Source organism: Podarcis raffonei, chromosome 5 (assembly GCF_027172205.1).
Source record: "Podarcis raffonei isolate rPodRaf1 chromosome 5, rPodRaf1.pri, whole genome shotgun sequence".
In the NCBI taxonomy this organism is placed as follows: Eukaryota; Metazoa; Chordata; class Lepidosauria; order Squamata; family Lacertidae; genus Podarcis; species Podarcis raffonei.
Genome location: NC_070606.1, coordinates 47,172,181 through 47,199,414, shown reverse-complemented (window position 1 = coordinate 47,199,414; position 27,234 = coordinate 47,172,181). Strand labels below are relative to the sequence as shown.

Sequence of the window (27,234 nt, the reverse complement as noted above, 5' to 3'; positions counted from 1 at the left end):
AAATCTCCTGCCTGGAGACAGTTCACCCATCTTGCTTGCTCAACGGAGCAAACACGCAGACTGAAAGAACACAGAGAAAACCACACCCCTTCCGTGTTCTATGCCCGCCCTCAGAATGTGAGGCGTCATCACTCAGAACTCTTAACCCTGTAAGTTCTGAGCCTCTCCTAACACTTCCATCCACCACAGAGAATATTCTTTCATCTCATAAGTGGTGCTGAAGCTTCTGAAGACAGGGGGGTTGCATCTGATGATACATTTATTTAAAGACTGCACAGCCATTGACCTAATTTCAATAATAAAGACATAGACTAGACTCTAAAGACATACTGTATGTGGGCATACTCAAGCTAATAATACAACAAGTCTTGGAGCTCCATTGGAATATACTGCAAGTGGCAGGTGCTCTTTGTCTTTAGAGCCATCACCTGCTAGTAAGAGATATTCCAAGGATATCTGGAACTGGAATTTATCTAATTTACTTTCCACCTTTAGAATCATATTCAATAGCAATTAGCATCAGGGCCTATGTTGTGGTAGCAAGTCATCTGGCTTCATAACAGGTAGTGGGAAGAAGTAGTATCTCTGGTCTATTTTGAATCTTCCGCAAATCACTTTCATTAGATGGCGTGATGTTCCATTATTGTGAAGGATGAGATTGAAGCCAGAGTGCTAAGCGAAAGGGGATCACTTCCTGACATCTTCCAAATCTAAAAAATACCACAAGAGGAAAGTGCAGATTCCATATTTTAAAGACAGGAAGTGAGAATTTTGGAAACTGAATCTGCTTGTCAGGTTCCCTGGCTCAATCTGGAACTCATTCTAGGATTTAGAATAGCACAATCAGAATAAATCAATTTATAAACATTATATTTCTCCGATAGCTATCTGCTAAGATGTCGTTACTAGGACCCATATAACTTTAAGTTTCTCTCATTGAGTATTTAAATAAGTTTCATTTTTCTCTTTTGCATCCTTCTTTCCATTTTCAGGACCTCCCACCACCACAGAAGCACCCATTACATCTGGTATGTATTGACAGCAGTCCCTCCTGCCATTTGGTTGGTAAAATTCTGCAGGAAAATGTTGCAAGTGTGGAGGACAGAGCTGAATAAGGTGTTGTTGCACAAATTTAATTTTCCTTGGCTGCACCCAAATCAGTGGTGCAAACTAGGAACAAAGGTGGTTTGTGAATTCTAATGGAAACACATACTGAGAATGGAAGGGGTTTTTTTGTTGTAAGTGGGAGACAACAGAGAACGCAAGCATGTTACATCTGAAGACATCAAAAAGAAGCACTTAATAGCACAAGGCTGAGGTTAAAATTGCAAACACCAGATGGTTATTGCAAACAACCAGTGAAGTCTTCACTGTATATTCTGTGGAGGTGGAAAGTAGATCTGATTTACTTTTGAGAACAGTGGTACCTCGGTTTACAAACAATCTTGTTTATGAACTATTCGGTTTACAAAATCCGCAAAACCAAAAGTAGTGTTCCGGTTTGCAAACTTTACCTCAGTCTATGAATGGAAGCTGAACAGTGGAAGGGCACCAGTGGCAGGAGGCCTCCTTAGGGAAAGCGTGCCTCGGTTTAAGAATGGATTTGGTTTAAGAATGGACTTCGGGAACGGATTAAGTTTGTAAACCGAGGTACCACTGTAATTAACAAAAAAAATGAACTGGGCACTGAGGTTCAAAATGCAGGACTGTGCACATCCTCCAGCAGAAGAGAGCCCCCAGCAGAGTTAAAATGTTCTCAGAGTTAACCAGCAGCATAGCATGGAATATAGGTTGTTAAACACTTTTGCATATCCCCTTTATTGAGCCATAAAATGCTTGCCCCTTCTCTCTAACATGCTATTGAGTACGTTTAAAAGCTTTCCTTACTAAATCCAAAAGTCTAATTCATGCACTGTTCCATGCAGCAGCAAAGAGAACACAGGTAGATTACACTTGGGTACAAAATACACACTATAGTTTCAAATATGTGGTCTGAACTTAGAGCAAGTTCAGACATGTCCGTTCTGGTATATTACGTGGCGAGAAAATAGTGAGAGAAAGGAAGAGAAGAAGCTTCACATCCTTCTTTGACCTAAGTGAGTCTAGGAACACAGCTCTGTGGTTTTAACACCTTCATGCATTAACTAGCACTCATGCATTAGTTATGTTTGACTGCAATTTGACTACTGTGGTCAACACCACTGAAATAAATATGTAGACAAAGATTTAAACATTTAGCGTTGTATCTTGTATATATTTAAATTAGGAACTCCGCCACCACAGTCTACAGGACAGAGCATTACAACTGGTAAGAACTAATGTGAAGTTATAACAATTTTTTTTACACTTGTCAGTATTATATATTAGAAAAGGTTGCATTTTTCCTCAACTTTTGCAGATGATTCTTCATTGGGAACATCAGCAAGCCCTTTCTCCCTAAGACTGGTGAATGGAGAGAACAGCTGTCAGGGTCGTGTTGAAGTCTATCATAATGGGCAGTGGGGGACTGTCTGTGATGATGAATGGGACATTAATGATGCTCAGGTCGTGTGCAAAGAACTTGGTTGTGGAGAAGCCACTTCAGCTCCACTAAGTGCCCACTTTGGCCAAGGCTTTGGCAGTATCCTCCTGGATGCAGTACAGTGCGAAGGGAATGAGTTTTCTCTTGAGAAATGCTCCCATAAGGGATGGGGAGTCCATGACTGCAAACATAAGGAAGATGCAAGTGTCATTTGCTCTGGTAATGTACATTTCTATTGGTTTTCACACATTACATATTATGCAGTGTTCATTATTTGTAATAATATTTGCAAGGAACCTCTCTGCGGTATAAATTCATATTTTTTTTAATTCTTTCTTTCATTGTTTTAGGAAATGTTTCCTATACTACAGGGAGCCCCATTATAAGTAGTGAGTATTAATTGAAAGCTGGGAGCATTATGATTTGTTGTTGTTCTTTTGCATATAAGACCATCTCCATGAAATTGAGAACCCCTTTCCAGAAGAATTGCTCATTCATTTTATCAGTGCATGAGGAAGGCCACACAACCAGACAATCCCTGGATGTTGCACACCCCAAGAAGACCCATCCCCTGGCATCCACACATAAAGCTTATACATAGGAAGCATGGCACAGTAGGAGTAAAGGCTCCCCGCCCTGCAGATGTTCACACTGTATGTGTAGATTATAGGAAAAGGAGCCACTCAGAGTGAACAATGTTGGGGGCAAATCTAATTGGCCTGGCCGTGTTCCACACTTGGAGATTGACCAAATGTATGGCCCATTCTTCTGAACAGGGCTAGAAATTATGGGAACTGGAATTCCCAAACCTTTATATTCAATGGGGCTGTAGTCCCAACCCAATATCATGTTTTCATGAAAATGGGTTTTAAGAAACCTGGGATTTGGGAGACCTATGCCCCCACAGAAAATATATTGGCAGGTGTTATGTGACATAATGTCACAGTAAGTTATTTTAATAGAACTCATACATCTTAATGTTGGCATCCAAGTACAAAATCCCTTCTTGTTATGCATGTTTTTCACAAAGCAAAACCTAGTTGAGTTCACAATATTTTGCTATGTTGGTAAATATCAGCAGTCAAAACCTGAAAAGGAAACAGAAGAATTCTCTAGAAACCAATAAAATGCTATTGATTTTTTGTTTCTGGAGTCATACAAAAGTATGAATGAAACAAGATTAGTCCCTAACAGGCTGTGGAAGCCACAAATGTGTCTGTATTTCCTTTTTGTTGTTTGTTTTTATCTATGATACTATTATAATTCTTTCCTCAGCTCCAGCAAGAAATCCAACAACAACGGCACCAGGTATTTTATAATTATAGCACATTCCATTAATAGGCTGTGATCCAGGTAGAGTCAATGTGCTGGCCTCCTGATGCTGTTGGATTAAATTAAATTAAATTACCGTATTTTTCGTCCCATACGACGCTCCGTCCCATAGGACGCACCTAGTTTTTTGGGGGGGAAATAAAGGGGGGAAAATTTCCTTTATTTCCCCCCCAAATCCAGGTCGGGGAACAGCGGTATGGCAGCGCTGCGCCTCCCAGCTGTCCCCTGAGCTTGTGGGGCTGACCGATGTCTGCCCGGCGCGCAGGGCGCTCTGCTTCAGGGCAGCCTGTGCGCCGGGCGGCAGGCTGCTATCTGCAGCGTGGGGAGCCCTGTGGGAACTCCCACAGGACTCCCCACGCTGCGGATGTCTGCCCGGCGCAAGGGGCGCTCTGCTTAAGGGCGCCCCACGCGCCAGGCGACAGGCTTCTATCCGCAGCCTAGGGAGCCCTGCGGGAACTCCCGCGGGCTCCCTAGGCTTGCTGATAGCTTCCTGAAGCCTGGAGAGTGAGAGGGGTCGGTGCGCACTGACCCCTCTCGTTCTCCAAGCTTCAGCGAAAGCCTGTATTCGCCCCATAGGACACACACAGATTTCCCCTTCATTTTTGGAGGGGAAAAAGTGCGTCCTATAGGGCGAAAAATACGGTAAATCTTTTCCTAGTCATATAATAATTCATCATTTTAAGTGAATAAGCATAGGAACTGTAGTAAATATACAATATTAGAGGGTCTTCACGCTTGGTAATTAATAGTGCCTTCCAAAGTATTTTTACCTAAAAGTAAAGCTGGATCCAGACACATCAAAAAAATGTTTCAGGAAAACGCATTGTAAACCTCATAATGGGAAATTGCCGAAAAACAGAATTCTACAGCACCATCTGGTGTCACAGTGTTATAATGCATTTAAAGCACACTTTTAAAAAGCACAAAAATGTAATGCAGCTGTCCTAAGTCTTTTTCAATTCACTATCAAGCATGTTCAGGATTGCACTGTAAACCTAAATAACCACTTAGCAGAGAGTATGACTGTACACCCTATACATTTAAAGCACGTTCAGAGCTCATTCTTTCTCTCAAAGAATTCTGGTCTATAACTTCTTAAGAGTTACTGGGAATTGTAACTCTTTGTGGGGTGAACTATAGTGCCTAGAATTGCCAGATGGAAAGAATATACTTTAAAGGTATAGTGTATAACTACATCCCACTGAACTCTTGTATGGATTACTCCATAAAGCATTTTTTTTTTTTTTGCTATAAGCTAACATTGTATTGAATATATAAGGTGTTTTTTTTCTTGTATCCTTTTTCCCCCTTTTCCTTTTGTTTGAAATAATTAGCCGTTTGAACTACTGAATAGATGGTTTTCTATTTCAAATATTAACTGTAGGGATAAAAAAAACTGAGGAAGCATATGACCTGGGTAACTGTAATTCACTGTTTTCTTTCAACTAGCATTGACACCTCTGAGTACCACTCCTGCACCTCGGCCTAGCACCAAGGCGTCCACTACTTCTGGTAAGCCTTCAGCTAGAAATTTAATCTCAGCATAATTCAGTTTCATAACAGTGCAATCCTACACCTATCCACTCAGAAGTAAGTCCTCCTGAATTCAAGGGGGCTCACTATAGGCAGATGGGTATAGGACTGCAGCCTTAGTAGTTTTCAGTCCTGCTATTGGAAATAATTTCTTCAAAGAACGTAGTATTTGATTTGGTCCTTTCCCCCTCTTCTTTTGCTGTTTCTAGCTAACCATCCTGCTTTGCCAGGTACGTTTTTCTCATCTTGTATGCATTTGTGAAACTTTTAAAAAAATAGTTTTAATACATCAGACGGACGACCTGGTTATCTTGTTTACATTTGGCGGTGCCTGATTTTGTAACGCAGCAGTGGCCAACCTGGACCTTCCAGATTTTCTTGGACTGACAGGTCAAGCATGATCAGTACCATAGACTGGGTTAGGGAATCTATGGGCTGTTGTCAAAAAAACCAGCCTTGCAAAAAAAACTACTCCTTCATCTGATATAAGTTGTTTCCTCTTCTCCAAGACATAATATTAAATCTGGATATACAGTATTGTAGAATAAGTTTATTATGAAGGAATTGGTAAATAAGTAAATGCAGATTATATATGTCTATTACATAGAGTTTGATCTGCCAGTGGGAGGCAACTAATGCTTCTCTTTTGTCTTTCTAAGATGGCACCGTGAGACTAGTCAATGGAAGGAACAGATGTGAGGGACGGGTTGAAGTACTTCACAATGGAATTTGGGGGACAGTCTGCGACGATGAGTGGGACTTAAGCGACGCAAGTGTTGTGTGCAGGCAGCAGAAATGTGGGCCCGCTCGCTCAGCAACAGTTAATGCTCTGTTTGATGAAGGCTCAGGGCCAATTCTTATGGATGATGTCAGGTGCACTGGGAGTGAAATCAGCTTGGGACACTGCTCCCACAGAGGCTGGGGATTGCACAATTGTCTCCATAGAGAAGATGCTGGTGTCATTTGCTCAGGTACTCTTTGATTGCAGCATGATAGAATATTAATAATAATAATAATCTATTTATGTCCCACCCATCTGGCTGGGTTTCCCCAGCCACTCTGGGCGGCTTCCAACAAAAGTTGTTTTTCTCTTTGACATCTGGTGGGAGGGCGTTCCACAGGGCGGGTGCCACTACTGAGAAGGCCCTCTGTCTGGTCCCCTGTAACTTGGCTTCTCACAGCGAGGGAGCCAGAAGGTCCTCGGCGCTAGACCTCAATGTCTTGGTGGAACAATGGGGGTGGAGATGCTCCTTCAGGTATACTGGACCGAGGCCTTTTAGGGCTTTAAAGCCTTTGCCAACCTGGTGCACTCCATACATCTTGGGTTACAACTTCTGTCACCCCCAGCCAGCATGTTGCATGATTAGGTATGATGGGAATTATAATCCAAAGCATCTGGTCGGCACCTGGTTAGTGAAAACGTATATAAAATTTCAGTCCAATATCCACTTCTCTGGGAGTAAGTCTAATTGAAGTCCATGGGGCTTATATCTGAGTAGGCATGTATAGGATTGTGTTGAAAGTGACTGATGTCAGGGAATTACCTTTGCTTCATGCCTTGTCTGCCTTTGCTGGCTTCATGCAAGAAAGCAATTGTAAAGAACATTCCCTATTCTAATATCTAATTTCTTGTGATCAATATTTCAAATGATGTTTCGTGGGTTTCTCCAGAACACACACCAGGCAAAGAAAACTGACTTGGTCCATTGGAAAACTTTCAAAATACACAGCAGGGCACACTCTTTGTTGGGGCCATGACCCAAAATGCCACAAATTGCAAAGTCTTCATCATAATAATAATCAACACTGATGTTATGCCATACAGGGCTGGCATGATGTCCAAGCCAGTAGGCTAAGGCTTTGTGGCTAAGAACAAAAACAAAAGAACCAAAGCACTCACAGTAGTCACTTTCTTATAAAGAGCAGAGCTGGCCCACCTATTAGGTAACGTGAAGCAACTGCTTCCACCAGCAAAAGTGCAAGAGGCGGTACCCAGTTCACAACACCACTTCTGCTGGAACATTCCCCTGTTGCCAGGCTTTGGCGAGAGGGAGGTTTTCTGCAGTGCAGTATTGCTGCTTCTCTTCCCTGCCACTGGGGCAGAGAAGATGAGTGCCAAGGCCTTGTGGAAAGTTTCTTGATCTCATCTAGTGGGGGGGGGGTTTCTGGTGGTGGAAGTGGGGGGCTGGCAGGGCAGGACAATAGATGGGCAAGAGGCGGCACATACTGGTTTTGCCTCAGGTGGCAAAACATGACTGGCTGTCACTGATAAGAAGTATATTCTGTTACGTTTTATGTTCTATGTACAATTTTGATTTCAATGAAGTTATATTTACTCTGCTATTCCACTTTTTCTCTTTCTTTTCAAGTACCAACTGTGAGCACTCCTACTCCAAGTAAGGGACATTTCATCTTCTCTATAATATAATCCTAAATTCTAGTTTTTAGTATACAGATTCAAACTGGCATTTAAAACTATTAAATGCATCTATATTTCTGTATGTATAAGTCTGTTTTAACCATTGATTCCTTCTGTACTAAACGGAGTAACTTTTACTGCATACTAAACTACATAACTTACTCTATTTTTACTACAGTAAAAATTACTTCAGGAAAACTGTGTTCCTCACAATATTTCTCTTACTTTCTCTTTTTTTTTCTTCTCCATCTTTTGTGGGGGTTTTTTCAAGGACCTGCAATTAGCAAGGAAACTACACTTTCAAACGGTAAGAGATACCTCAGCTTCCTCATGATATATCACACTAAATGTTAGCTTTGGTTATGCAGGCTTTGTAGAGTAGGTATTTTCGTGGATGAATTGACTAATGCACAGCCCACAAATGCAAAATGATTTATAAATGTATAAATGCCATATCTCACACGCACCATCCGTACCCCCAATGTCACCTTGCCACCTCTTTGGAAATAAAGGTGCTGGCAGCTGCACATGATTCACTCAAGGGTGCTTTTCTCAGTGATGCTACCACCCATCCCTACGGTTGCTAGGGATTGATGACCCTCTAAAAGTCAGGTCTGCCCCAGTTCTGCTTGGAGATGGAATTAAGTCTGTCCCATCCCATCTCTGTGCAGATTTTAAAGGGGCATTCTGAAAAATCAGAAATATGAAAGTAAAAAAAAAAAAGATGAATAAAACAAAAGTTATTTGCAAGGTGGTCCATGAGCTGTAGCGCTGCCTCTGTCTATTTAACTATTTTTTCCTTGACTTTTAAAAAAAGTTCCAGAACCAGTTATCTAGCTGCCCACAACCTGGAGTGTCTAGCTCATGGTGCTCCTTACCGCCACACTGTTTGAATGCAACAGAGCAAGTTCCTTTGGGGGCAACAGAACTTGATGACATTCTGTCACCCTCAGAGGGGAATGTATGGGTGAAATATGGATTCCTCCAGTTTTTACTCTAACCTATTGCCAGAATGCCTCTGGTTACCACATTAATAAATATGTCAGTGGTTTGTGCAGTCACTTCAACTGGCACTTCTCTGCTGATCTCCCTCACCCCAAACCAGTGCTTTTTTTCTATATAAAAAAAATAATCTTTAGGGGTACTCTCATTTTGACTCAAGAAAATCACCATTTTATAGTTCAAATAGGGGAAAATAAATGGAGAAAAGTACAAAGATTCACAAAATGTTTCGGGGGTATATGTACCCCTGCATCCCCCAGAAAAAAGCACTGCCCCCAACTCACCCCCAAAAAACTGAAAAGCAAAATTAAATGGGATGGTTATGTCAGTTCAGATGGGCAACAAACATTTGCTCCGTATGCTGATATTGTGACTGGGCCTCTTTATCTACCAGTAGTGAACCCATGTTTCTCTCTTCTTTTTCTAAGGAGCATCTGTGAAACTAGTCAATGGAAGACACAGATGTGAAGGACGGATTGAAGTGTTTCACAATGGAAGGTGGGGGACGGTCTGCGATGATGCGTGGGACTTAACTGACGCAAGTGTCGTATGCAGGCAGCTTGGATGTGGGCCTGTTATCGCAGCACCAGGACAGGCTCGATTTGGTCCTGGTCCAGGCACAATCCTCCTGGATGATGTCTCCTGCACTGGGAATGAATGGCACTTGGGCCAGTGCTCTCACAGAGGCTGGGGGGTACATAATTGCCTCCGCAGTGAAGATGCTAGTGTCATCTGTGCAGGTATTTTCCAATTGCAGGTTGATAGTTCCATTAAAAATTAATGGACATAGACCAGGCTTCCTCAACCTCGGCCCTCCAGATGTTTTTGGCCTACAACTCCCATGATCCCTAGCTGGCAGGACCAGTGGTCAGGGATGATGGGAATTGTAGTCTCAAAACATCTGGAGGGCCGAGGTTGAGGAAGTCTGACATAGACCAAGTGTGGGGAACCTTTGACCCTCCAGATGTTGCTGAACTACAACTCCCATAAGCCCCAGCAAGCATGGCCAGTAGCAAGTGATGGTGTGCTCTGAGCATGTCTGCAGTACCAAACATGCATAGGCTATAACCCTGAGCTGAAACCCTGAGCCATTAACTTCCAAATAACCAGGACAGCCTGTGTTTGTTCACCAAGCTGACTGCAGCAGACACGTTCCAAACATGTGGACAGCACTGGGGAGGGGCCAATGACCATTTAAGACCATTTAGATTATAAGTACACTGTTTTAATAATAACCAAAATTGAATATAATACAAAATAATTCTTGAAGAATTATATTATCTGCATAATATTGAACAGATATGTAAAATGCTGTTGGTTGGGTAACACGTACAATCACTGGTTTGATAGGCACTTAAATGCAGTTACAGTGCTTTCCACTTGTAGTCACCCATTTACCATTTTATTTGTGTAAAAAAACCTTAAAAGAGATACTGTTCACATTATACTACTAAAGATGGTAACTAAAACATCGCCCTAATTGAAGCAGAAATTGGATTGCTATATTCCACTTTCTTCACCCTTCTTAATACAAGAACCACCCATGACATTCATCTAATCTACTTTTCTTGATAAGGAGTGTCTACTGCTACATTTTAAACCACATCAGTCCTATTTACAATGTTGATACCTGCAAAAGTATATTCTACTTACTCCTCTTCTTCTTTCTTTTCAAGAACCAGTCCAGACTACTCCTGCTCCAACAGGTAAGAGGCTCCTCACCTTCTCTATAATATAATCCTAAATCTTTCTTCTAAACATGAAGATATTATGGAATAGGCTTCCCATGGAGGAATTGTCCAATGAGCAGCACATGTGGCAAAATTTATATAGAGCTAACCATTGCAAACAATCCTTCTCTTTTGTCTTTCTAGAAGGTGCTGTGAAACTAGTCAATGGAAGACATGCATGTGAAGGGCGGGTTGAAATCTTTCACAACGGAAGATGGGGGACAGTCTGTGATGATTTGTGGGGCATGACCCACGCACAAGTTGTGTGCAGGAAGCTTGGTTGTGGAGATGCTGTCTCGGCACTAGGAAAGGCGCCGTTTGGTGAAGGCTCAGGCCCAATTCTTATGGATGATGTCCGCTGCACTGGGAATGAAGACAGCTTGAGTCAGTGCTCCCACAGAGGCTGGGGAATACATAATTGTGTTCATAGGGAAGATGCTGCTGTCATGTGCTCAGGTAAACTTGGGTTTCTGGATAATGGATAACAATAAGATCTGTTAATGCCTACGTGACTGGTATCCAATAAACAATTTGTCTTAAAAGTTGGTTTGAACATTCCCTTTCCTAATATGTGACACCTTGAGATCAATGTCTCAAATTACATTTTAGAAGAGTTTGGATTTGATATCCCACTTTATCACTACCTGAAGGAGTCTCAGAGCGGCTAACATTCTCCTTTCCCTTCCTCCCCCACAACAAACACTCTGTGAGGTGAGTGGGGCTGAGAGACTTCAGAGAAGTGTGACTAGCCCAAGGTCACCCAGCAGCTGCATGTGGAGGAGCGGGGACGCAAACCCGGTTCCCCAGATTACGAGTCTATCGCTCCTAACCACTACACCACACTGGCTCTCAAGAAGTTGTTATCTGCAATAATGGTTACAGAGGCATCTGAATACTTAATTTGGTCTCAGTCAATCTATTTTTGCCTAGTCTTTAGCTGCAGTAGATGCTGAGGGGTGGGGAATAGCAATGAAATGTTGGCAGATTACTACACAGTCTGCCTTGAACCCCCTCAGTAGGCCCTTCGGTGTGGTGGGTGACACTTGCCCATTGCCCATTGTCAGTGTTTAAGTAAGTGGGATTCCATACACAGAATGTGGGAGGGCACCATCTTGTCATTTGCTCAAAGCAGTGATGGGGGAACTGGATCTGGCCAGTGGAGCTTTTCCAGAAGTCCCCCACCTCCTGTAGGCCATGTTAACAGATGAGTGAAGCCTTTCACATGTCAATCAACTGATGCTACATGATGCCAGGTGACTCACCTTGAAAGGAAGAATCGGGAGTGCACTTGTTCTCCCATCCTTTGCAAGCGTATCTTGGATTTAAAAAGTGCTGAACTCTACTGGTGGCTGGAAAGGGGAGAATCTTATTCCTTTTCCGTCTGATTCTTCCTTTTTTTCCATTTGGTTCTGTGGATTTATCTGTTTCACACCTGACATCACTTGATGTCAGGTGATTGATAGGTAGCCATAGTTTGGACCAAACCACTCTGCAAGCCAAATGAGGAAGCCTAGAGGACCTTATCTCAAGGACATAATGCTTTCCTTGTATTTAAGGTGAGCATTATGAGTCATGAGGTTTCGTGATTTCATAATATCCTACCTCTGTGGACATTGTAGAGTGGGTTTCTCAGGTAGGAATTTGCCAATGAGCAACATAAAAAAAAGCAGGTGGTGCATAACTTTTAATATGTTGAAAATATGTATGCAACTTTAAAAAATGAGTAATTTCATTTCAATCCTTTTTTATATAACAGCAAAGGCTGCCCCCCAAGCCACCACTACAGCAGGTAATTAATATTTTTGTGATATACAAATAATTCACACATGCATGTTTTTAGAGTTGAAAATATGTGCTGTCTCACAATATCAGGAATGCCTGGTATTTGTCAAGAAACCGCTGCCTACACTGGTCTTTTTGACCATGGAATAACTCTTGTGTTGGAGAGCCATTTAGGTACCACTCCTAAAATATATTGCACTGAAACAATGTCATAAACAGTCTTTATATGTTATCTTCTGTTATCAAGGAGATAAATAACTATACAACTTTTAGAAGACATCTGAAGGCAGCCCTATGTCGGGAGGTTTTTAATGCCTGGTGTTTTATTATGTTTTTATGTGTGTTGGAAACCGACAAGATGGGTGGGGTCTAAATATTATTATTATCATCATCATTATCATCAACAACATCTTTGTTTTTTCATAGCTCCTGTGGATGATACAACTACAGATCCTGGTAATGTTAAAAATGATATTATTGCTTTTAAATTAATGTATTATAAAACATTTCACTAAGACATTTTGTGGGCCTTTGGCAAAATAAGAATATTTTGGACCATGATGTTTCCTCCTTCAGTGACAAAAATGCTACCCACCTCCTGTTTTGAACATTTCTGGAATCCATGTATAGTTTTTACCTAAGGCCTCAAAATTAGCCTTCTCATTCTTCTCCATTCCCTGTTGCTTGAGGCCATGGTGAAGTATGAAAAGGGAAGGTGGTTCTACTTGTTGACTGAAATAATCTTTACAAGAACATATAGCCGGGAAGAGAGATGGATAAGAATTTTGTTTGATCCTCCTTTTTAAGCAAACTGACCCAACCAGCACCTGCTGGACTAATGCACAGTTTGGAACCTAATGGTCCTTCAGATGTTGCACTTCTCTATATTTTACAATATGGCTCACAGCTCAAAAAAGCTAAACAAATATATAAGAAGTGCATATATCAAAATATCAAGGTCCTCTGGGTGAAATAAAACCAAATTATCTAAAAACAATCCAATAAAGTACTATAATTGAAAAAACAATATAAAGTGACCATAGGCTACAACAGAAAGGCATTAGTGGAAATGTACTGTGTAATGTACTGTGAGAATGTTTCTTTTAACCGATGGGCATATGTGCATGTACACAACATTACATTATTATTTTATTTGCTTATAGTACTCAACAATACTTTTTTTCCCCCTTCCCCTGTCCAGTAACACTTACATGTTTGCCCGAATACATGAAGGCAGTTATTGGCAGAGAATACCTTACTTCAAAAGGCTGCTCTGAGTGCAATCTGTACTTGAGTGACCAAGCCTGCAAACCTGAGATTACAAGAGACGAATTTATATTCTATATACCATATGATGGTTGCGGGACAAGACGGGAGGTAAGGAAGTGTATATCTGATCGTAAGACATATCAGTATAATTTGATAGCTTTTATTTGGAGAATTTTTAGGATGTGAGTTTCAAAAAATAAAACAGTTGTCAAATTATACTCCCTGGGGCCCCTTTGCATTCAAATTATCATATATTGGCTTTGTAAGCCATGTATGAACAAGGCTCGTGGACATGCATACAATCCATTCACTCCTCTTTTCATGAATGACCTAACTAATAAGTCTTCCATTAACTGTAGTTTCCTGTTTAATCTGAACCAGGAAACTATGCTTTGTTGAATAGCTCCCGGTTTGTTTTTGCTCTGGTTTCATTTGCTACAGTATATTTAAACTTACTGTCCATGTGTTTTGTCTAATCTAATGCTTTAACAGAACAATGGAGGGGTTAGCAGTTTCTCCAATACTGTCAGCAGCCGTGGAACTGGTGTAAATCCTCAGTTTATCTTCATCTGCAAAATGGAGCCAAGAGCCATGAAGGAACTGACGCACAATATAGATGAAATGGAATCCACGGAAGAAGGCCGAAAGCAAAGTGGATTATTCCATATGAAATTTTTATTTTATGACTCACCTTCCTTTGCACGCCAAGTAGTTTCCATGCCCTACTTTATGAAGATGAACCAGAACAAAAACTTTGAAGTCGAAATCTCTAACTGTAATCGGAGGCAAATATTCTTCGTAGACACCTGTGTGGCTTCGCCTAGCCCTCATGACTTCACAACTACAACACATACTCTAATACAGAACGGGTAAGGGGGAGAATAAGCTGACAAACATTTCTGCATACTTTGGACAGGGTCAATTATTAGAATGACCTCTCCCCGCATAAAACGGGGGGCGACCTTTGCGTGGACGCACGCAGCCCCTGGATCTGGAGCGGCTCCATTCAGCATGGGCTTGGCTTTGCCTTCCCTCAGGTGGGATACCTGGAGGTCTCCGCCTACCCCAGTCAGTTGTCCAATCCCACCTGGGGGAAGCGTTGCCAAGGAGATCAGGCCAGGTGGGGGAGGGATTACCTGCCCACACAATAGAGGGAGGATCTTACCTGGGAATCCTCACTTGGCTCCAGAGCTTCTTTGGACAGGGTCAATTACTTTGGACAGGGTCAATTATTAGAAAACACACACGGGGGGGGGGGGGACGACCCTGTGTCAAACTTTCACTTCAGCTGGCTCTATCCTGCCAGGACTCTAAGCTCTTCACAGCCATCCTTTTATTATTTTGTCTCTATAGATTCTACCTTGTATTTGGCCATGATTGGCTCCTACCTCTTTCCCTGGATCTTTTTCATCTTTCCACTTACCTTCTCTAAAATTCTCAGTGCAGTTCTACAGTGTACAAAAATGCACATATTGGGGTCAAGTATGAATAAAAATGCATGTATTCCTGGAAAATAGCATACAGAAATGCATTATATTATGGAAGACGGCTTTGCAACAATGTGTCTATTAGGCAAAATTGCAATTGCTTATCATTCCTTCTCCATTTTTTTCCCAGGTGTGTTAAAGATTATACCTATACAGGTTCTTATAGACAGAGGGTCACCCGCTTCAGCTTTAAACCCAACTTCAGATGGTCAACAGTTTATCTACAGTGCAAAATTGTGGTGTGCAATGCATATGACTCTAGATCTCGATGTTACCAAGGCTGCATGCCCAGGCGTAAGAGAGAAATAAGCTCTGGTCAAGAACACGTGCAAGTTATTGGGCCATTTAACCTTCATTAAGTAGTGTCACCTAGCAATGCCCATCAAGGTCAATGAGGATACTTGCATAATGACTCTGTTTGTGGCATTATCTTGAAGTAATTCATCACTGTAGACAGTTCCATAAAGAAGCTGGCACTTCAGATGCCAGAATACATGCTTTGATCTGCCTTTGTAACTCCGATCATCTGGTATCTTTGTAGTCAATATGAAAGATCTGTAAAACCTTTGGCTTGAAGTCATCACAATTAGTTGGCTCACTGACTTAGCAAAACAAATAAAGCTAGCTGTCAAAAAAAATCATGTTTCTGTGTATCTAATCATAAAGTAAAGGGACCCCTGACCATTAGGTCCAGTCGCGGATGACTCTGGGGTTGCGGCGCTCATCACGCTTTATTGGCCGAGGGAGCCGGCATACAGCTTCCGGGTCATGTGGCCAGCATGACTAAGCTGCTTCTGGTGAACCAGAGCAGCGCAGGGAAACGCCGTTTACCTTCCCGCCAGAGCGGTACCTACTTACCTGGTATCTACTTGCACTTTGACGTGCTTTTGAACTGCTAGCTTGGCAGGAGCAGGGACCAAGCAATGGGAACTCACTCCGTCACGGGGATTCGAACTGCCAACCTTCTGATCGGCAAATCCTAGGCTCTGTGGTTTAACCCACAGCGCCACCCCGTCCCGTATCTAATCATATCGAGGCCATAATTCACACATTCAGGCCACCTGGGCAACCCCACTGAAAGCAGCAACATTTCATCCAAGGTTACTGAGCGGTGGTTGCAGACCAGATCCAGGTGCTCTTGGAGGAAACTGATCAAAGGTCAAGGACAGTTACGGTCAAAGGTCAAAGACACTGCTGCTGGAGCTATACAGGTGGCACATGGTATAAACAGTATTAACGAATATATGCATGTATATAGTCATATAATCAGTGGCAAAAATGAACATATTTAGGCTGCATTGGTGGATGAGCTGAATGCCAATTTTACCAGGGCATTGCTTATGTTTACACAGCTGCATTAGCTTTCTAATCAGAAAACACATTGCATCATTCCACCTTGAAAATTTGCCTTGAATATCTGTACAAGTGTACATATGCACACACCAGTATGCACACACACATATACTATCTAATGCAATGTGCCCCAGGCTTTGGATAGCATCACATCTGTGACTCTGGCAGGCTCATTGGCTGGTATCATGGAAAACCTGTAACAAGGACCTTTGTCGTCATACCACAGAACTCTTCCCCTTGATTTTCTCCGGCATTCCTCTAGTCTTAAATTTAAAAAGAACTTCTCTCTCCGTCTTATTTACTTATTTATTTAAGTCATTCCTATATCTTTTTATATAGAATTTTGAAAGAATATCAAAGCAGTTTTCAGCCTAAATTAAAGCAGCAAATATAACACTGCAAGATATCAAAATAAAATAATACCAGTAAAGGTCAAGTATAAAACGCGCATCTAAAGTGGCATATTTAAAAGAAAAATAGAACATTCTCTTAGAAGAAGATTGTGGATAAAAATCATATACAACAAACACAAAATGGCATAATTCATAATAAAATAAAATAATGGAGATAGAAGCTGCAGCACATTCGCCTGCCCAGTAACCTCTCCCAAATACATTGTCCTTATCCAAGTCTTACTATCATGCATTCCCACCAGCTGCACAGATAACTAATCCCTGGTCAACTAGCTATTAAACAGCAATGTTTAGCTTACAAAAACACATTAAGCCTAATTGACAACCCACTCATTCACCCACCTTCATCTACGGCAACATAGGCTGCATGCACACCATACCTTTCAAGCACGTTCCCAGCGCATTCTTTCCCCCAAAGGATTCTGGGCAATGTAGTTTATTCCTCACAGAGCTACAGTTCCCAGCAACCCTTAACAAACTATGGTGCCCAGAATTCTTGGAGGGACCAAATTGTGCTTTGAATGTGCACAGAAGGTATAATGTGTATGCAGCTATAGTGACATACAGCAACATAGCCCATCCTTCCCCATCTCTCACCAAAGAAGGGTTGCACTCTAGGTCAGTTCTGTCGCAATGAGTGACGTTGAGCAACTGCAAAACACACAAAAACTGAAAGAATGTTTAGGGGCAAACCTGGAGGGGTATATTTGTTTTGCGCTGACCATGTGCTCAGAGGCCCCCTTCCCATAACTGTTAAATTGTGCCTCCCGAGCCTCTATTTTACAAGTGGCTCTTGTTGGTGGACCTTCAAGGTCTTTGGTTTTTGTGTTTCCATTTTCACAGAAGATAACACAACACAAGCCTGCCCACCCCTGCTTATCTAGCACACCTAGCATGTCATGCAACACCTGTGGCCTTCTCACAGGTATCTCCAGCCGCAGCTCAAAGCACCAGTAAGATCTGCAAAGATTATGCAAGCTGTTATCGAACCATGTGGGCTAGAATGATTATGAAATAAGCAGAGATATAAAAAGGGCCAGGAGAAGTGGCCACCTGTCTTCAGCAAAATGGAAGCTTTCAGGCAATGCATTTTCTTGGCACTTTTATTTGGTTCGACTCTTGCTGAAAATAAGCTGACTGAAGTCCAAGGTATGGAAGTTTCAAAACCTTTTTTAAAAAAATTGATTTAAAGCCATGCACTCTTAAGATGCAACTGGTTCTAAATCACAATGTTTGCTTTAAATGCAAAACAAAGTCTGCAGTTTTAGAACCTGAATTTCACTGGCCATGTTTTAAGAATGAGAATCATTTTCTCACTTTCTCTGAATTGTTTCCAGATGTTATTTGGGAACAACGTTTGGCAATCAAATATCTGTTTACATTGCATATATATAAAAACTAAGTATTTTATTTCGGGTAGGTAAAAGCAACAACACCACCCTGTGATGGTCACTTTAAATTTTCATGCTTGGTTTGGCATTTCCACATTTTGCAAAGCATTTAAAAAATCCAAATTGCTACTTTAGGAAATTAAACAGTGATGCTCAGGAACAGGGAAAGCAGCTTAAATTATATTTGGCTGCAACAGTTGATAAGGATTTTGTCTACAGCTGGAAGAACAACTGTTCTGGTGCTCTAATTCAAAGCATATTGTAATGCATGCAATAAAATGATTAAATGGCTGTTTTGAGAGGTCTATGAGATCTATATTTATCATTACTAGTGATTGATCATTAGATGTTTTAGGCCAAGGTCTTCCATAAAATCCTACTGAGATTAACCAATGGTTTCTGATTTTATAAAAATAGCAAAAAGTGCATGCGGTGGTATACTGAACAATAACTATAAAGCACTGCCACTTACACTCAAGGCAAATGAAAATTGTATCTGGCAAATACAGAGAGATGTTAATACAACTGTGCATGTGAATGAAACAATCAGACTCATCTTCTCTTCCTATGAGTGAGTATTCTTTAACTGGGTTCTGAACAGTACAGCTGAAAAGGGATTAATTTTCAAGTACTTTGAGATTGATTGAAGAACAGCTAAAGTACACTGATAAGACTGAATTTTAGAAGGTTGTACCAACAGCTAGTTTTTCTTTTCTTTTTTTAAAAAATAGTTCATTTGCCACAGCATATATTTCAAACATTCTCATAATCTTAAAAACCATAAAATAGCATATCATGTGCTCCAGTCTCATTAAAAGGAAGGAATACATTATATCTCCAACAATTTGAAAAGTTAAAATGTATACTTCAAGTATTCCAAACTAGGTTACAGATAGTTCCACGTGCCACAAAGGTGCTTTCGATTCAAGGAAGCATTAAACCCCTTGCAGCCCTTATTGGCACTTGCATCTAAAATTGTTTAATTTCTCAGGCATTTATTTTTATTATTTATTGAATTTGTGTAGCACCCTACACTCGCAGGTCTCATAGGTAAACTATAGAAAGGAGGGATAGCAAGAGAAAGAGAAGCATCGCACTATATTCACAGGGAATGATAGCCAATGGCAGGTTCTTATTTTGAACTAACATTCAAGCCGTGTGTTTGTGTGTGACTCTAATGCTAGTCTTTTTACCTTTACGTTTAGTCTTTGTGTATCTTTGTGATTTTCAAATAGCTGCCTTCCATGGCAGAAAGCGAACCACTTATGGAACTGGACTTTCCAAAATGGCTTCTTGTTGTTAAATCAAAACAAACAAACAGAGAAAGAAATGCTTTTGATCATTTAGAATTCCAAAGCTGCAATCCTGTATTCAATGTAGCGTTAAGCAAATTGTTCCGTCAGTGGATTTCCACTTTTGCAATGGCACGTCCCCTCCCTGGATGGAACTCTATTCACTTGACCCTCCAGAACTGATCTGGGGATGGCACAGGTAATACTTAGTAGAAGGAGAATGAAGGAAACCTATTTGTGCTAGTACTAATACTTGCACTAGTGCAAAAACGTAACTCAATACCATCCATTTTTAAAACTGTTTTTAAATTTGTGAAGTGCCCAGTGAAAATGATAAATTTGGTGTTTTATACGTGCCAAAAATAAATGAACACATTTACCAAAGACTAAGCCCTATTGAGCATAAGGGGGCGTACTTCTGAGTCGTATTACATACACAAGGCAAGATGGATCCTCTGCTATATTTATTAACTAATGGTGTCTTTCCCCTGCCGCTCCAGATTCAATCCATCATCTACATGTGACAGAGAAAATATTGAAGTATATGATGGCCCTTCAACGGATGCGCCTCTCTTGGGACAAGTGTGCAAAACCCACATATCTGTTCCCATCTTCCACTCATCTTCTGGCTCCTTAACATTTCGCATATCAACAGACTCCACAGAATTTACACGGACCATATTTGCATTTTATTACTTCATCTCACCAGATTCACGTGAGTCATCATCAAACGTCCCTCATAAGTGACAATAAGGGGGGAAATTCTTGAAAATGAGTCAGCTTGCCTAGCTAGTCAGTATTTAACAAGCCTTCTATTATCGTTGCCCTTTTATTGCCCTTCTATTATCCTGTGCATTCCACTCTCACACGCCACTTTAAGTTGCCACAAGAACCCAGACCTTGTCATGCTTGCTGTAAAAGGCTTAACAAGGCAACCCTCCAGAATCTGTACTTTCCAAGTGAACTATATTTTATAGACATTTGTCACATACACTTCAAGCATGTCAAAGGCCGAGGCGGCGCACGATGATTTGCCAATGAGCCAATGAAAATGTCCATTTAGCAGCTGTAATGCTAAATATCTGTGGGTCATAGATATTCAGGAGAATGGCCTGCTTCTGGTTAATTCTTCATTTTGTTTTGTACAATATTAGTATGATAAATATAACTAGTGACTGTTTATTTCACAGCCGAAATTGAAAACTGCGGGGGTCTCCTTACTGGCCCAGTTGGATCATTCGTCAGCCCCAATTACCCCAAGCCACATCCAGAATTTGCATATTGCGTATGGCACATTCAAACAGAAGAAAATTCCAAGATAAATTTAACTTTCAATGACATTTTGCAAGTATACTTTCATATTTCATATCAACTTACCTTATTGGGGATGAAATTGTATAGATCAACAAGCAAAACACGGGAAAATCAAGTATTCATTTGGCCTAACACAAGGCCCTCGAATGGGCCTATGCAGCTCTTTGGATCCCAGCTAAACGTTGAGTTTTGTGTTGTATCCTTCATGATGTTATATAGCCCTGCCCCTGCTCATCATAAAAATGTAATGACATAATGTACCACTGGAGGGGGGAGACCGTATCATCAACAACCAGTATGGTGTAGTGGTTAGAGCACCAGATCCAGTTTCAAATCCCCACTCATCCGGAAAGCTCACTGGGTGACTACGGGCTAGTCGCTACCATTTAGTCTACCCTATCCTACAGGGAAAAACAGGATAAGAACCATTCTGGGCTTCTTTTGGAAAATGGTTAGGATATTTTTTAAAAAGATAATAAGTTAAGGTGTGTTACCTGGAAGTCACTGAAGGACCACATAGATGAAAATAAAAACTGCTGCTGCTGTTGCTACCATCAGTTATTTGACATTTTTCTTTATGTCTGTAGTCTAGAACTAGATGACAAATGCAGATTTGATTTCCTCGCCATCTATGATGGTGCAACAACGGACTCTGGCTTAATCGAACAAGTGTGTGGGCGCAAATCCGCTGCATTTCAGTCTTCTTCCAATGTGATGACCGTTGCATTGTCTACAGACTATGCCAATTCATACAAGGGCTTTTCTGCTCACTACACAAGTGAACCAGTACCAACACCAGAGCCCAACAGTAAGTCTAATTTCTCTAGAATGATTCCTGACTGTTTTATATGTGTATATAGAGAAACTGAATATTCATTATATGGAAGACATGCCAGTCTTTTAATTAATGTGGTATGTACAAATAAGCAGAGAGGAATATGATCTATAGCATCTTCTCTAGTCTCTGAAACAGGGCAGGCAGTCTGGCCAAATTTGCCTTTTTCATATGCTCTGGGATTGAAATTCTGCAAAGCCATGTGACAGTTAGGGATGACTGCTCCTTCCGTAACCAGTTGCACAATTATGATCCATGCTCTGGTAACACCTAGAATGGACTACTGCAATGTGTTGGGCAAGAGGCTGCTTTTGAGGACTGTTCAGAAAATGTATTTCATACAAAATGCCTGTGTTAAGATGCTGATTGGAACTGATTAGAGGGGGGCATACCCCACTAGTTATCGAAAGAACTTCATTAGGACAATAAAAGCAATTACTTATCCTCTGCAAAGAATTAACTTTGACACTGCACTGTAGTCCTTGCAGTGTGAATTTTGTTGCCCGTGCAAAAGGAGGCAGTGCTAGAGCCCACAAAGAATAACTAGGACATTACCACAGCAGAGACAGTTCTGTATGAATTGTATTTTATTCTTTGCTTTCCTCCCTCCTTATATTGTCAGAATCCATCAGTTGTTCTTCAGACATGATGACAGTTATTCTCAGCAAATCTTATTTGGATGCACTTGGCTATGATGAAAATGACTTGATGCTAAATGACCCGTCTTGCAGACCAGTTGCATTAAACCCAGTGACATTTTCTTTTCCACTCAACAGCTGCGGAACAGTTAAAACGGTAAAAATAACCCAAACAAAACAAAACAGTCAAACCATGCTGTTGTGAACAGTCCGTTGGAGCTCGCATTATGCCAAACCATCTTGTTTCCTATCTTGCTTGCCTCCTGACAATCTAGCTTACAAGGACTGGACCCAAGTCTGTCCTGTTTCAACCCATTCTTATTTACCTACACAAAAACTGCCAGAGGCACTTATGCCTGAGCTACCCAGACAAATTTTGAACTTATCTTAACATTTTTTTCTCCATTTGGTTGGGATTGCCAACCATCAGAATCAGGGAGGTGGCTATAAGAAAGTATATCATGAAGGACACCACAGAAGTATCTCAGAAACATAAATGTCACAGAACAAACCAGGCTAAGATTTGCTCCTTTCTTTTCCTTGGTATATGTAGGATTCTGCTGGAATATCTTCAGTAAGATTCACTGAATTGAATGGGACTTAAGGTTCACATCCCTGGATTCATGATCCCAATATTAGACATTTAAAACTGCAATCCTACACACACTTGCGTAATAGGAGTAAGTCCCAGGGAATTCAGAGGAGCTTGTTTCTGAATAGGCATGCATTATGAAATGAGCTCCATGGACTGGACAGAGGGCAGTCCAATCCACCACTCGTTTCCTCAGAAGTAAATGTCCCCTAGGACACACATCCTTTTTCTTTTCCAGGACTGTGGGTTGCATTCCTTACAATGACACATGCACACCAGAGCATAGAAAGCATAAAAAGTGAATAACAGATTATCAATACTGTGGCAAGTGCTGGTGTGTCTCCTCTCCTCTGACCCCAAAACACAGAGTACAGATTAGCTACCACATATAGACATTTGGATCATAGTGTAACTGACGTACGGTGGAAATACCTTTCATTGAGAACTTCATCAAACAAATTAGTTAAATGAACTTTTATTCTTTTTAACAGCATTCAAACACCTTTTTTCTTTTCTTTTCAAGAGTCTGTCTTTTCACTGTCTTCTACTGGGGAAACTGCTAAATACCTAAGAGGCTGAACTCAAAAGGCTGGGCCATTCTGTAATCATTTAAAGATGTGCCTGAATAACGCTAGCATGTGATGACTTTGTTGTTGTTTTTATATTCCAAAATTTGAGCCAAGACCCAAGACCCACTGTGTGCTCTTCTTCATTGCAATATCCTTTCTTCCTCAAAAGGAAAGTGGGTAATGTTTTGTTTCTGTCTTACACAGGGAGAAAACCACACGATCACTTACACCAACACTATCACTGCTTCCCCAAATGGCAATGTGATTACCCGCCACAAACAGGTTGACCTCGTTGTGAGGTGTATAATGGAAAACAATTCAACTGTAGAAGTCATGTATGAAACAAAAAATGTAGAAAATGACGATGAAAGTGCTTTAGGTAGATTCAATCTCAGCATGGCCTTCTACGATTCCAATTCTTTCTCTCAAATGCTTGATTCACCATACTTTGTGGACTTGAACCAAACACTCTATGCACAAGTCAGTCTGCATTCCAGTGACGCCAATCTGTTAGTGTTTGTGGATACCTGCACTGCGTCACCAAACCTTGATTCTATATCACCAAAATATGAATTGGTCAAAAGCGGGTGAGTGCCATTATAACTGTTCAATATGGTTGTCATTTACAGTTAAAGTCCTTCTTGGGGGATTCAAATGTGAATAAGTGACACAATTTCTACCCTTAAAGAAAACGAAGGGATAGTGGAGATTGTAAGTTGGCAGTGGAAGAGTTTGATGAACAGTTTGATGAACAGAGGAGATAAGTGGGGGGGGGGGTTGGCCATAGGGAGCAGCATGTCAGAAGGCTTGGAGAATGTGGGTGGGACAAGGGAACAAATGGGGCTAATTTGAGACTAAAGGAGCCTGCATAGCAGTGGACCAATGAGAAAAGAATGGAAATACGGTATTGTGGTGCGTGCATGCAAAACTGTACATTTTTGAAGTATCACAAAAACTGTAGGGTAAAATGAGACTCAAATATCAGAAGCACATATATTTATGTAGTTTATCATGGCTAAAATACAGCCCAGAAGACTGAGACTCAGGGAACAGGAAGTGTGGTGAGGGAAAGCATTTGTAAACATTTGCGGAATGTACTTCTTAGTGAGGGACATCCTTTGCTGTCGTGATTAACTTTTAGGGAAATTTCTATAGTGTTCCTGTTTACCTAGGCTTTGGACCCTTGCAACCTTGAAATCATTAGTTTGAGAGTAGGTGAGTAATTAATAATAGCAATAATAAAATTATCTACCAATGGGTGGGGAGTATTCTATTACGGTCTGTGTTCTTATAGCTAATATCTTTATACTTCCCAATACTGATGCTATGATGATGGTGGTGGTGAATAATTCAAGTTACTATTATCCACCCTTAACCTTAAGGTCCTAGGCAGGTGAAAACAATTCAAAATACAATGATTAAAACAGATACAATTGTAAAAAAAAATGCAGGCCACTAGGCCAAACCTCTGTTCAATTGGCTATTTCTGTAAGGCCGATGGCAAGGTGGTCCTGTGTCAGATTCACAGAGTAATTTGTTTTCCACATTTTCTTCACTTAAAACATTAGTCCACCAACTTCCTATCTGGTAAACATCTAATATTACTGCAAACAGGATCAAGCGACTGCTGATCATTATAAAGTGATGTGGACATTCTATTGCAGATGCGCAGAAGATGACACTTACGTGGCTTATCCAGTCCTTGAACATTATGGGAGATTCCAGTTCAATTCCTTCAGGTTCCTACGCTATCAGCCATCTGTTTACCTCCGGTGCGAAGTTTTGATTTGTGACAGCAAGGCTCCTGATTCTCGCTGCACCAAAGGTTGTCGCCCTCGACATAAGAGAGAGCTTTCTTCCTACACATGGAAAGGGGAGGCTGCAGTGGGACCTATCATCCTGAAGAGAGATCTCAGCTCTATGGATCGCTCAGGTGTGTATATTGCAAGAAGAAGACTGCCTTCTGGTGCTTCTTTGGGTGATCTTATATACACAGATATCCCTGTTCTTAAAATACTATCAGTAAAAGAAACGATGGGGAACTCATGGCTCTCCACAAGTTTTTGGGAGTCCAACTCTCTTCATCCCATTGGCGATGTGGGTTGGAGCTGAAGGGGTTTGGATCCAACAGCACCTAGAGGACCACAGGTCCCCCAACACTGATTTATTTACTCATTTGTTATTGTGAGCCTTTATGTGCCATTCTTCAGCTGAAAAGCACCCCATGCTGGCTACTATGCAATCAGTTAAATAAAACAAGACAGCCCCTGCTTGCACAGTTACAATGTAAAAGGCATGACACAAAAGGGAAACGGGAAGGGAAGAGGGACATGGAAAATGAACATTTATAACAGCCCTGATGAAGAGTGCATCACTATCAAATTGCAGGAAAGCAGTGTCCTTGGTCCTCAACAATCTCTCACTCGATCTAGCAAATGAATGAAAGTGAAAGGGATATTTTCCCAATGATTATACAGGTGTGTGGGTGGGTGTGTACATGTACATGCTGGTATAGAGGTAATAAATTTTTGAACTACATTTTACTCTCCATTTGTTTTCTGCTTTTTACATTCAGATTCTTCTATTCAAGTTCATCCAGAGGAAAGCCAGAATACACCATCCAAGAGCCTGTATACCCTTACATTTGTTGTGTTGGCTGCAAATGCTGTCCTCCTGGCTGGTCTGGCAGTGACGCATTTGTTCACTCGAAAACCAGGATACAGATACCAGAAGTTGCAGAGCCCTTAACAGAGCACTCCCGTTCCCTGCTTCAGTTTGAACCCTAAGATTATGTAGACGCACTGGAAGATTTGTGTTTTCATCAATCTTACCTTTAAAATATGATGTATGGAAAAGGGGGAAGAGATTAAGTATAGCCTATAAAATCATCACAGAGATGTTGTCCACCACTGGGTTTAAGGGAAATTAAACTTATTTGGGAAGGATAAATGGGTGAGAAACTGCAAAATGTACTTCTGACTAGGATTTTAAGGTAAGTTAGCTCATGGAAGTTTCCTAGATTCTCCTCTCCTCTGCATCCACCTGCACACCTCCACAAAGAGCTTCTCTGGGAGATGGGGTGTTGGGGACTTCTGAGGGAGTGGGGGAGAACTGCCCCAAATCAGACATTAATCTTCAGCTAACTTGCCATAAATAAATTTCATTGCAGGAAAATCTCAGGTTCCCTCATGCCCCCAGCAGCAACAAGTGCCCCATTCCATTTTGTTCAGAAGGAGGCTTTGGAGTGGCTTTTCAGGGGTGTGCAAGAGGCTATAGGGGAGGAGGGGATGGGAGATATTTTTCCTTCTTAGGATCCATGATTTCAACTTGGGCATTTATGCAGATGTACAGGCACTCAAGCTATCTGTTTCTACTTGGTTTTCTAAGCAGAATGTGAATTAATGTGACAAAAACACAAAAGAACCAAGCACCTTATACTGAAATTGTGCTGGTTTCTGTTGCAAGACCAGAGAAACTCGTATCACCTTATGTGCAATTCTAATTCTGGAACAGTGTGCTCAAACATGTGTGGCATATTGCAGCGCCAGCCAAAGGGATGAGTGAATGATGGATAAGAAATGGAACAGACCTTAGAAGAACCATCTAGGAATCGGTGTGGCAGACAAGCCAAGATAAAACACCCAGCCCTACATTGAACACATCTGCACTTCTCCAAAAATAAGGCTCTTCATATATGTAAATAAATGAATACAGGCAAACCCCAATTTGCAGGGGCGTTGTGTTCCAGGTCATCGTGCATGA

The 27,234-nt window shown here is 41.2% G+C and overlaps 3 protein-coding genes across 3 annotated transcripts in view; all 3 read left to right on the top strand.

Moving 5' to 3' along the window:
• The window catches only part of LOC128413378 (deleted in malignant brain tumors 1 protein-like), a 29,127-nt gene extending 26,206 nt beyond the window's left edge, over positions 1 to 2,921 (top strand). Inside the window, exons 24-27 of the mRNA XM_053387417.1 lie at positions 993 to 1,028; positions 2,267 to 2,308; positions 2,399 to 2,740; positions 2,872 to 2,921. Coding sequence (XP_053243392.1) covers positions 993 to 1,028; positions 2,267 to 2,308; positions 2,399 to 2,740; positions 2,872 to 2,921 — 470 coding nt within the window. The remainder of the gene's footprint in view (positions 1 to 992; positions 1,029 to 2,266; positions 2,309 to 2,398; positions 2,741 to 2,871) is intronic.
• A 295-nt stretch (positions 2,922 to 3,216) lies between these two features.
• LOC128413377 (deleted in malignant brain tumors 1 protein-like) lies at positions 3,217 to 15,707 on the top strand. The gene is made up of 13 exons (XM_053387416.1): positions 3,217 to 3,274; positions 5,303 to 5,365; positions 6,046 to 6,357; positions 7,756 to 7,782; positions 8,077 to 8,112; positions 9,236 to 9,547; positions 10,484 to 10,513; positions 10,682 to 10,993; positions 12,294 to 12,326; positions 12,746 to 12,775; positions 13,521 to 13,696; positions 14,081 to 14,457; positions 15,206 to 15,707. Exons 1-13 carry the CDS (start codon positions 3,217 to 3,219, stop codon positions 15,432 to 15,434), a joined length of 1,995 nt encoding a protein of 664 aa, XP_053243391.1. The 3' UTR covers positions 15,435 to 15,707.
• A 2,144-nt stretch (positions 15,708 to 17,851) lies between these two features.
• Positions 17,852 to 26,258, top strand: CUZD1 (CUB and zona pellucida like domains 1). Its single transcript, XM_053388984.1, has 9 exons — positions 17,852 to 17,990; positions 18,650 to 18,803; positions 20,025 to 20,239; positions 20,715 to 20,868; positions 21,426 to 21,646; positions 22,296 to 22,468; positions 23,677 to 24,059; positions 25,137 to 25,405; positions 26,048 to 26,258. Exons 1-9 carry the CDS (start codon positions 17,909 to 17,911, stop codon positions 26,218 to 26,220), a joined length of 1,824 nt encoding a protein of 607 aa, XP_053244959.1. The 5' UTR covers positions 17,852 to 17,908; the 3' UTR covers positions 26,221 to 26,258.
• The last annotated feature ends 976 nt before the right edge of the window (positions 26,259 to 27,234 follow it).

Excerpts from the sequence above, each read along its gene's own strand:
- LOC128413377 (XM_053387416.1), top strand. The coding sequence starts at position 3,217 with ATGTTGGGGGCAAATCTAATTGGCCTGGCCGTGTTCCACACTTGGAGA. Across the intron at positions 6,358-7,755 it reads TGCTGGTGTCATTTGCTCAG|TACCAACTGTGAGCACTCCT; the intron begins GTACTCTTTGAT and ends TTTCTTTTCAAG. Across the intron at positions 7,783-8,076 it reads TGTGAGCACTCCTACTCCAA|GACCTGCAATTAGCAAGGAA; the intron begins GTAAGGGACATT and ends GGTTTTTTCAAG.
- CUZD1 (XM_053388984.1), top strand. The coding sequence starts at position 17,909 with ATGGAAGCTTTCAGGCAATGCATTTTCTTGGCACTTTTATTTGGTTCG. Across the intron at positions 20,240-20,714 it reads CTTCATCTCACCAGATTCAC|CCGAAATTGAAAACTGCGGG; the intron begins GTGAGTCATCAT and ends TTTATTTCACAG. Across the intron at positions 25,406-26,047 it reads CAGCTCTATGGATCGCTCAG|ATTCTTCTATTCAAGTTCAT; the intron begins GTGTGTATATTG and ends TTTTACATTCAG.